This window comes from Epinephelus moara, chromosome 21 (genome assembly GCF_006386435.1).
Source record: "Epinephelus moara isolate mb chromosome 21, YSFRI_EMoa_1.0, whole genome shotgun sequence".
In the NCBI taxonomy this organism is placed as follows: domain Eukaryota; kingdom Metazoa; phylum Chordata; class Actinopteri; order Perciformes; family Serranidae; genus Epinephelus; species Epinephelus moara.
Window position 1 is genome coordinate 6,240,888 of NC_065526.1, and position 11,390 is coordinate 6,252,277.

An 11,390-nucleotide genomic window follows, 5' to 3' on the forward strand; every position below is an offset into this window, starting at 1 on the left:
TATTTTATCAAAATATATACAGATTATAAAAAATATATAGCATTCATGACATAAAGAAACAAACATTTTAATCAGTTTAAACACACCAACATATACGTATTTAATGTCGTGAACATCTGATTAAGGTTGTGTATATTTACTGTATGTAACTGTTATTTATTTGAACAAATTAAGGGCTTAATTCTTCTTTGACCATTACCAATCATTAGTTAATGAAAAGACATGTAAAAGTACTAGCTGTCACTTTGAGTTAACATCAGCAGCCATATAAAACTTAGATTATATCCCACCAGCTGATCATTTAACAAGATTGTTTCCATTCAGCAGCTTTGGCTTTTAACCTGTTACCGCAGGCTGTGTCAGTCATTGCATCAGATGCTCACAGGTCAGAGGGCGTCCAGGTGAAGAAGTTGATCCCCTGCAGCTCGTCAGGTAAGTAGTCCTGCTCTACAGTGCCGCTGAAAGCTGGGTTGTATTTGTAGCCCTTAGCGTAGCCCAGTTGTTTCATCAGCGTGGTGGGGTCGTTGCGGAGGTGCAGGGGGACGGGAGGCAGAGGGCCTTTGTGGCTCCTCAAACAGACTTTGACATTAGCATAGGCTTGGTAGACATCCACAGATTTGGGTGCTCGTGCCAGATAGATTGCACACTGAGCCAAGATCACCTGTTGACATCGGGATATGACTATTGTAAGACTGACTGAAAATCAAGTTGACATGACTCAAAACTATCACTGATTGGTCAGACGAGCCTACCTCACATTCAGGCATCCCGATGAAGTGACAGGCTTGGAAGGCTGACACAGCCTGAGGAAGAGCGGAGGGGTCTGCCATTCCTGAGAGACATGGGACAAGAGACGGAGGCTGTCCAGTCAATATGCATTAAAAGACACATTTTCTTTCTGAATACTTCTCTGTAAACATTTCAGTTGAGTCCATATTTTCTTTCCTGTAATAAAATAGTACAACCTATTTCCATGCGGTGTTCCCATATAATGGTTGGGGACATTTCAATAAGCAATTGGACAGTCAGAAAATATTTAAAGTGTACAGGTTCACCAAGCTATGTAAAGAAAGTGAAACAGTACGGTTCAGTTGTGCAATCAAAAAAAAAAAGATTCGAGAGCAAAAGTATCAATATTGCAAGTAAAAAATGATTGATTAAAAAAATGCGAATCCAAAAGTTTTCTTTGCGAGTCATTTTTTTCATTTGCAAGTAAAAAGTTGAACCTGGTGGGCGGGGCCTAAACTGAAAGCTGTAAGACACATCTCTATTGGCCAGTCTCGATCAGAATGACAGCTTGCAAAGCAACATGGGAGTTCTGTAGCTCACGGGGAATTCAGTGCAGGAGCTGTGGCGAAAATCAATGAGCAGGTACGTTTAAACATAACTAATAATAGCAAGAATGTTTTATTTGAACTGCTGCGTGTAGATTGCTTTTGTTTAGCTAGGGCAGAACTATTTGACGGCGTAACGGTCAGTACCGTCGATGCCCTGGGGTGTAGCAGTAATGCTGAATGTCGAACGTTTCCGTTGGGAAAGAGGGAATCGTGGGTGTAGCCCGCTCTGGAGCCACGTCAAACCCACCAATAGAAACTCTTCTCTCATCCATCAGTGTAGGCCCCGCCCATTAAGTGCAGTTGCACTTGCAAGCAAAACTTTAACTCACAAGCAAAGAGGACTGATCTGCAAGCAAAACTTTTTAACTTGCAAGCAAAGAGGACTGATTTATAAGCAAAATGATAACACGTTTTTATTGATTGCAGTTCAAGAAATATGCTCTCAAAACAGTTTTATATGATTGCAACAAAAAGACACAAAAATACCCCCATACTAGCTACTTTATTTTTACTTTTCAAAACAATGTTAAATGGGACCTATTATGCTTTTCTGAATTTTGTGTCTTATATGTTGGATGCTCAAATTAAATGTGGCCAAAGTTTCAAATAATGAGGTAAAAGCAGTTTAGAAGTAATCTCTGTGAGCAAAAACCTATACTGTGTTTCCAACTGTTTCCTTGGCTACAGTATGATGTCACTGGGTGATGGATTTCTTTACACGGTCATTTGCTCCAGACACACCACTACAAGTATTAACATTACATAGCCTGCACTGCTACATGAAGCTATATGCTGATGTCAGGGATGCCAATGTTGTTATTTTTGCCCCCATTTCAGATCATATTCCTCCTGGAACATTTCAGGTTGTGTTTAAAAGCTTTCATTGTTGATTTTTGTGTCACTATTCTCCGTCACGGTCATTCCCCTGGCTACAAAGACAGAGATGCTGAGATACAAAAGACCTGGAAATGCTGACCAATTAGAGCACTTTTTTGAGAGACAGGTGCTAAAATGTAGCGTGTCAGACAAAGGGTGAATCAGGTGTTCCAGCACAGACAGTGTGAGAAAAATAAAAAGTGTTTTTTGAACATTAAAGCATGTAAACATGTTCTAGTAGAAACCCAAAATACAAGTATGAACGTGAAAATGAGCATAATAGGTCCCCTTTAAAAACTGTTGCAATAAGTTGTACTGAGTACAATAAAAGCTTAATAAGCATGATAAACAACTAATAAAAGTAATAGAAGATTAACTCTGAAACAGTGAATTTACTAAACTGAATTTAAGAGAGTTAAGAAATCAGTCACAAAAGACTTTGACTTAAAAATACGTTATGCAACCTTTAGTTATGAGCTGGGGTTTAGAACAGTTATGAGGCCCCTGTTTGAAGAAGACAGTCTTCATTCTGGCTTAAGTGAAGCTACCCTCTGAATAATGTTAGCAAGGGCACAACCGTGCAGAGCTACACACACAATCAGTACAACATCATCTAAAGCTTGTAGCTAAATATAAGTCGAGATGACATAATGGATCATTTCACTCACCAACATCCTCGCTGGCAAAGCGAACCATTCTGCGAGCCACATAGAGAGGATCCTCACCGCCCTCCAGCATGCGGCCCAGCCAGTAGAGAGACGCATTCTCATCGGAGCCTCTCATAGACTTATGGAACGCTGAGATACAGTTGTAATGCTCTTCACCTTTTAGTGACACACACACAAACACATTTAAACATGTGGCAAGAAAAAAAGAAGCATCTTTCTGTAACTTTCATGAAGGTCGGAAGAAACAAACACAAAGGAACAAAAAAATGAAGACTGATCAGACTGTATAAAGCCATAACCAAGGGCACTGAAGGGTAATTAAGATCATTAGGCAAGCGGAGACACAGTTTCATCACCCTGTGAAGAAGGGGAACAGTAAATCTCAATCTTTTGGGACAGCTGATGTGTTATGTAACAGGACACCGTGGATGGGCCGAGGATGAAAGAGTGAGTGGGAGAGGGGCAGGGTGGGTGAATATTTGGAGTGACTGAGACTACAGTATGTAGATATTGTAACTACGAGAAACAACAAATAAACATTGATTTAATACATTACATAGCTAATACAATTACCTTTTAGTTTTATGGATTTACAGCATACCAGTTCAAGCAGAGTCATAATTTTATATACAACTTTGTAAGCACACTGGGGCTCTGCTTAAATGTGTGTACTGTGTAACATGTGGAACTCCTAAGCAACCGTGAGCACGGCTATAAACACCCCCAGGTTACACGCATGGTTGAGGTTTCTCTTTTATCTCTTATTATTCAGTGCATTTCATGAGAAAGCCCCATGACAGGACAGTGATCACAGCTTCTGGAAAGTAATATAACAGGGCTATTAAGCCTAAAACCTTGAGATACTAAGATGTTATTTAAAGTAAAGATACTGGCGGCAGGTGTTTTACTGAAAATGTTGAGAGGATTCAAAGATGTAGCACTATGTTAATGTGCAGAAATACCTTTGTGAACTGTGTGACACACCCCCTTTAATAATCCTAAAACACTTTTCTTGATTCTGTTGAAACCATTTTTGTCCAGAGCCTACTGTACTGTTGCATAACTCTTTTGTCAGTGTTTTAAATTAGACATACAGCATGTCCTCTAATCTGGAGCACATTTTCCAACTTACAGTTTCACTTCATAAATTCAGGTGTTGTCTGAACAAGCCTATGCTCCAGTCGGCCATAAAATTTGCACATTTTAAAATGAAAACCTTGTGAAAGTCATAGTAAAATGGATTTTGAGAGCATCTTCCCTGATCGGAATTACACATCAGGAACCAACAATTCTAAGTTACTTTGGTAAATCTAAAGTGCACTGAAGTTGCCCACCACAGCTCTCAGATCATCGGGGTTCACACAGGCAACCTTTGGTTACTAACAAACTATCTGGGCTTACCGGCTTTATCATAGAGAATATGGGACCTCTGAAGACCTTCCTTGATGTGCTCCTCCTTCACCAGTATTTCCTGAGAACCATCTTGTCCTGATGGCTGCGCTGAGCTCAGCTGGGCCTGAACAGCCAGCTGCAGACTGTTGAGTCCCACTCTCGCATCACCATCACAAAGGTAGGCGATGGTGTCCAGAGCTTTTTGTTCAATGAAAATCTTTGGCCTGAGAAAACAACAGATATACGGTATCAGTGACATTACTTTAAAACATAGTCCTTTTTTTGTAAGGAAGTAAGACATAAATATATTCCATATCAGATAATTACATCAGATGTCCTTGCCCAAGACCTCTTGTCACCGTCATCTTAAACTGTCCTTGTCCACACGCTCGAGGGCGCCACTGTTTTTTCCTCCTTAGAACCCCGAGCGTCTCAAATGGCGACAACATTTGAGCCACAGGCAGCTCTCCTCAAGTATTCACAGGAAGCAAAGCATCATTAATAACCCTGGTGTCTTCCTTAATGCTAGCACTTCAACAACCTTCAGACTGCTATGATAACTGCCCAGCGATAACCTTTTTCCACATACAGCAAAAACTGAAGGAGAAACAATAACAAAACACACACAAGAAACAACAAACTAGAATTACCGGCTTGTGTTTGTATGCTTTTGACGGTGCTGAGGCATAAAAAACACTATTAGTATTTAGGCAAAAGGTGGAGCTGCAACAATTAATCAATTAGCTGTCAATTATTTTTCTTATTTATTATTTCACCAACCAACTTAATAATGAATTAATTGCTTTGAATAATTTTTTAGGAAAAAAAGAAAAAGGGAAAATTCTCTGATTACAGCTTCCTGAGTCTGAATATTTTCTGGTTTCTTTGCTCCTCTATGACAGTAAACTGAATATTCTTGGGTTGTGGACAAAAAAAGACATTTGAAGTCGTCATGTTGGGCTTTGGGAAACAATGATTGACATTTTTTTTAAACACCATTTTCTGACATTTTATAGACCAAACACTTGCGTAATCAATTGAGAAAAATAATCAACATACCCAGAAAGGTGACCAGAAATCCTGAGTACAACAGAGCTATCAAATCTAAAAATATGTTGGAATAATATACATTCAGTTGCCAGTATTTCTGTTGGGTTATACAGAGGTCTTTCTGTTATCTGCTCTCACTAATAATAGGGATGTGAATCACACGTTTCGGCTTGATGCGATATTCCTATATTGATTTTTGGACAACAATGTGATATTTGCTGATATCACAAAGTCTGCCACAATATGTTTTCTATTTGATTAAATTCAATTCAGGGGCATGAAACTGATATGAAATGATGTCAGTTGATATTCTTGTTGTCATTTTCTTGACTGCTTGCCGTTGTCTATCTGGTACAAGGCCATTAGCACTCTTTAAATGTTAAGAAAGAAGTGTGCCAATGGTGACACAGATGGGCCATGGGCATTTCAAAATAAAGGCATATCTTAAAGATGACAAAATGTGTTGATGTTGCTTTGAATCAGTGATAACTGAATTAATATATTGATTGAGATCAATGTATTGTTACACTCCTAACTGATAAATCATGTGGACAACAGCCGCTAGTGTACAGTAATACACTTCAGCACCAACACAAACTACAGCCTTCACAATGATGAGATGAGTTTAGTAGCCACCTCTTGATAACAGCTTCAACAGAAACATTATAACCTTCATGAAGGTAGGATTTATTGCAGGACTCTTGTATTAGCATTAGTTCAAGCTAGCTGTACCTAATAAACTGGTAACTGAGTGTAATTGTATTCTGAGCTGTGTAACATAGGTTACCATGGAGATTTATCCCGGATATTCTGGTTTAAAGCCCAAGTTAGCTGGCTAACTCTTTAATCTCGCAGCATCTTAAAGGCCCACGTTTCAGTGCATCCAAAACAAACAAAACTCTGACCAGTCTGGAGTCCATCATCATCACATACCGTCCGCAGCCAGCAGTTAACAGCTGTCTTATTGTCTACAACTCATATGCAGATTCTTTTCTGTCAACATATCAGACAAGATCAGAGCTGAGTGGATTGCTGTGGCTCCAGCAGCTACTTGTACACCCCTCCCATTTATTATCTAACTGGACCCACTAAGCCAAAAACAGAAGAAGACAACAGGCATCCCACTCAACCAAAGGATTTTGAGTGGTCTGGTGATACTTGGCAATGTTGTGTGACACTGAGAGATTAGTCAGCAGAGGCACACTTACTCATGTCCATCTGACTGGTCTCCATCTTTAGAATTTGCCAGATCTTGTCCCAGGACTCTGATCTGAAGTGTGGCCAAGGCCCTGTCCAGGATCGAGCCCATCGCCTCCACAGAGAGCTTCTCCAGAACCAGCACCCTGCATCTGCTCAGCAGGGCAGCATTCACCTGGAAGGACGGATTCTCTGTGGTCGCCCCGATCAGAGTCACCGTCCCGCACTCCACGTGAGGAAGGAATGTGTCCTGCAGATGCGCACAGATATTGACAGAGGGCAAAGGAGAGGAAACATGGGAGGAAAAAAGTGACTGTCTGAAATGACAAGACATTAAGAGTAAGTATTTGTTTGTCTACTAATGACTGAGCTAGGTAACATAGGGATTTACTGTCATGTAGCACAAGACTACACACAGTCTAAAGATTGTTTTCTACACTCAACAGTTTCCAAGGTTAAAGAAAAGTAAGCAAGCAGAGCCCTGAACGAGCTACTGTATGTCGGCAAATTAACTGAACAAAGGGGCTCAACATCAAACCTTGCCTATTTAAATTCTGCAAATAAGTTTCAATGATACAACTTAAAAACAAGTGATACCTGTGCTACTTATGATCCATCCTCTTAAAAACTATTAATTAAGCAACTATTTCTTCTTCTACTGACTCACTAACAGTAACACGTGTTTTCCAAGAATCAAACAAAGGATTTGATGGGTATTGTTTCAGAGAGCATGACCGAGTGTTTATTTCGAGTGAGCACATTCTCATAATGGAACAGTTAAGACAGGTTGTAAACAGTATTTATATACCTGGACAAAACCAGGCTAGCAGTTTCCCTTTGCTTTCAGTCTATATGCTAAAATAAGGTGACCGTCTCTTGGTTGTAGCTTCATAGGTGACTGACAGATAGGAGAGTGGTATCAATTTATTATCTGGCGCTGAGCAGGAAAGCAAATAGGCTTATTTCCCAAAATGCCATACTATTCCTTGGACCTTGTGTTGTCAGAAATATCAATTTATCTATACATATTGATTCTGAATATACCCCTTTTTCTTAGTATCAATACACCAGTACCAGCTGAGCTTTCTTTCTTTCTTTCTCTCTCATTGTTAATATTTACGAGTCATTCTGCTGTTCTCTGCTATAAACCAAGAAAAGCTAAGTTGATAACTCTACTTTGACCTATTTGATACAGACACTGGGGAAAATAAAAATACTGGCTGGATTTAAGAGCAGCAGCTTTTGATATAAACACAGATCAGAGGACACGTTTCTGGCTCAATACTCCACCTGCTGGGATTTGTTGAAGCGGTGAATTTCATCGATGAACAAGATGGTCTTCCTCTTGCACAGTCGCAGCTCATTCTGTGCCTGCTTGATGACCTCTCGGACGTCACTGATATGTGCACTGGTGGCAGAAAGTGTCACAAAGCGAGCCGTTCCCTTCTTTTTACAGGCGCTGGCAATTATGTGAGCCAGAGTGGTCTGAAAGACAAAAAGACACGTACAAATTAAATGGATCAAAACAAATGCAATGCCTTTTGGAATCTAAATGGGAGAAATCATTAGCACCCATTTAGTATCTTTAATCTCCAGTTTTTGAGTCACTCGTTTAGTTTATCAAGTCGTATAATACACCTGTCTTCCTGTCTTCACTATAAATTCTTGTAACAAGCTCCAAAAATAACCTTTCAATTGTGAAACCTGAGAGCTGTAAGACACCTGAGAGTGGGAGTTAAAGTGTTATTAAAGCATGTTGACGAAGTATGGTGAGCTGCTGTACAACAATCCGCCCCGGTAGCTTGGCATACCTAAGAAGTCATTAACATGCTGTATTTAGATCTGACAAAGAACAGTTGCAAGTACCACCCTGGTAGCCAGAGGATAAACTCTCTTTATTAAGTGCAAAAGAGGGAAGAGCAACACAAATATACACGACTACCACTGGCACAAACTGTAGCGTGGGTACTACTGCTTATAGGAACTGCTTATTGTAGTTTCATTTATCCAAAAAAAAAAAAAAAAAAAAAAAAAAAAGCCAATAACTCATTGGTTCCCACCTCCTTTTTCTCAGTTTAAATAATATAAAATATCTTTTGCTTTTGACCTGTTTGATGGAAGCTTAACAAATAAAGTGAGACACTGCATAGATGCAAGTGTGCGGAAATCTTTTTTCACCAATGAATCTATTAATAAAAAAAAACTGAAAACAATCTATGTTGCAACTGATTGACATTTTCACCTAGTGATTAACTGATAAAATAATCAGCCTATTAGCCAGTGATAAAAAAAAGTCTGTAGTTACAGGCCAAGTAGTCAGTTTATAATTCAGATTAATTGATTGTAAAATAATCTTTGTTGCTGCCCTGTTGGCAGTGGTGTTGAATATTTTAATGGAATACATCACCAACAAAATGACCATTTGTATATCAGTTAGTCACGCCTTATTTTACCTTAAATTCGTGAGGATTTTGTTTTCTTGCATGCGTCCAAGGAAAACAACAAACATATTGATTATTTGATTGATTGGAAAAACACATTTAACAGCAAAACTATATCAAAACATTAGTTTATAAACCCTCACACAACTCATGCAGTATAATCAAACTGTGTGCTCCAATATCCATACTACCATACCATGTATGTACCATGTTCCAATACATAGTATGTCAAATGCCAAAAATACCAGGATGTTCTTCTACATCTGGTCTGATTTTGCAGTACGCAAGCCAGCATGCTTCTCTGGCTCTTCTGACCCACAATCCTCTGCACAGTGGACGATACGTCACACTGACGGATGACAGTGCATTCAGGTGACTGATGACCAATCGATTAGTAATAATAGGAATATTAAATTGTTTAATTTAATAAAATAATCATAAATATAACCAACAACAAAAGGGCATAAGTATTAAATAACAATGACAGAGAAATTTAAAGTTTATGTAATTTTACTATTGTGACTATATGTTAGAATCTGCAATGTATGCAGTTATACCAATTACAAAATAACATCAGAGCTGTGAATGGCATTTTGATTTATCTCCATGGTAACAGATATACAAGTAAGAGGGTCGAAGTTCAGGGCGTAACCATATGATGAAGTTGTGTGTCCTGATTGTGTGCATACTGCATGCAACAGTACGTACTTTATAAGATCAGCTGCAGTGCATACTAAAAGTAAAAAAAGTATGCAATTTGGAACGCACCCCAAGTCTAATTTATCCAGTTGTTTGCCAAGTATTTATTTTTTTTAGCAAATATGCATGTGTTTGGGAAGCACTGAGCATTTGGCTGGATGAATGACAGTTGAATAATACTGCACGAGTTGTGTGCCAGTTTGTAAAACAGCTGATTGATATAGTTATTGATCCCCAATCCATAAATAAATACGCTCGCTGTTTTCCGTGGAGGCATGCAAGAAAATCAAAGTGTTCTTCACAAATTCAAGGCAACATGGCATTACTAACTGATATACAAACGGTCATTTTGAGGGTGAAGTATTCCTTTAAAGTGTCCTTTTGCTTAAAATGTGTTTGGCTCATTGTTACTCTAACTGGATGTTTGAACTTCACTTTGCAAAATGATGCAGTGCGTGTAAATCAGACTGTAAAGGAATTAAGGGAAGTGACTGAGGGTTAGGTGATGATGGATCATGGCTGCTTGACGTCACCGCCCCACCTTTCCGCATCCCGGCGGTCCCCACAGGATCAGAGATGGTACTTCCTGGGAGTCCAGAAGAGACCGGAGGAGTGTTTGCTGGCCCACAACTTTATTCTGACCAAAGTATTCCTCCAGTGTGTTTGGTCTCAGTGCCTCCGCCAGAGGCTTGTTAGTCGTTAGCAGTGTACGTGGTGATGAATCATTTGTTGTCTTCAAACCCTGACCTTTGAACTCAGAGGGTTGGCTCTTCAGATGATCTGCACCAGCTGGTCCTGGTTCTGCCTCGCGCAGCAAATTACGTTTAACTCCCTTGTTGACAGCAGAGCTTTTACTAAATAATGACCCATTCCGCTCAGTTTGAACTGGAGCCTTACTCTTGTTGGTCTGAAACAGAGAAAACGTCGAGGATGACGGTGAAGCAGCCACAGAGGAGGAGCTGACACCGGGGCTCGGTGGTTCAGCCTCCGCACTAATGCGAGACTTCTTCTTCGGAGGAGGTTCGCTCTCGTGTGTCGTCGACGGGCTGCTGTCGGTGACGCTTTTCAGCAGACACACGTCGAGGTGTCCGTTAATCGTGGCAGGCTTGAAGTCTTTAAAACAAACGGGACATTGCACCGCCTCGGGCGCTGTGGCTGTCATGTCGGTCGCCATGTTGATTCCCGCTAAACTTTTGACCCTTAATCACGTGACCAAACACTGTTTTTATTTTAACCGTTAATTTAATTTAATTTTTTTTTGTTTTATTTTTGCGTAATTATTATTCCCAGATGTGACTTAATACTTTTAATAGCTGAATATGACGTTTATTCAGATATTTATTTATTTTATATTAAACTTTTTAGTCGACTTCCTGTCAGTTCTGCCTGTGTGCGTTCAAGTGCGCATGGGACAGTCCGACATCTGGATATTTCTTCTCTAACTGATGTTTTCTAGTACGACGCTAGGCTACATGAAGACGGACATTGTGAAATAGAGTTGTATTGACTTTGTGTAACCGTAAGGGTGGTAAGACTGGCTAACATTGCAAATCAAACGTGACTGTGACAGTTTTGCGTAAAACCAATCGAGGGAAAGTAGCTTATTTCCTAAAGGGTACATAGTGCGTGAACGCAGCAAGTCTATTTAGCTATGTCAAAGTTGATATTTAGAGAAAAATAAAAACTGAAATTAATCAGACACTTTCCAAATAAGCAATTTAACCAAATAC

General features: G+C 39.6%; 1 protein-coding gene across 1 annotated transcript; it reads right to left on the minus strand.

Annotated features, from left to right (window-relative positions):
• Positions 1 to 48: 48 nt before the first annotated feature.
• Positions 49 to 10,878, minus strand: wrnip1 (WRN helicase interacting protein 1). The gene is made up of 7 exons (XM_050033176.1): positions 10,202 to 10,878; positions 7,811 to 8,005; positions 6,532 to 6,770; positions 4,283 to 4,497; positions 2,882 to 3,037; positions 753 to 832; positions 49 to 661 (listed from the first exon to the last, which is right to left on the minus strand). Exons 1-7 carry the CDS (start codon positions 10,832 to 10,834, stop codon positions 380 to 382), a joined length of 1,800 nt encoding a protein of 599 aa, XP_049889133.1. The 5' UTR covers positions 10,835 to 10,878; the 3' UTR covers positions 49 to 379.
• Positions 10,879 to 11,390: the final 512 nt, after the last annotated feature.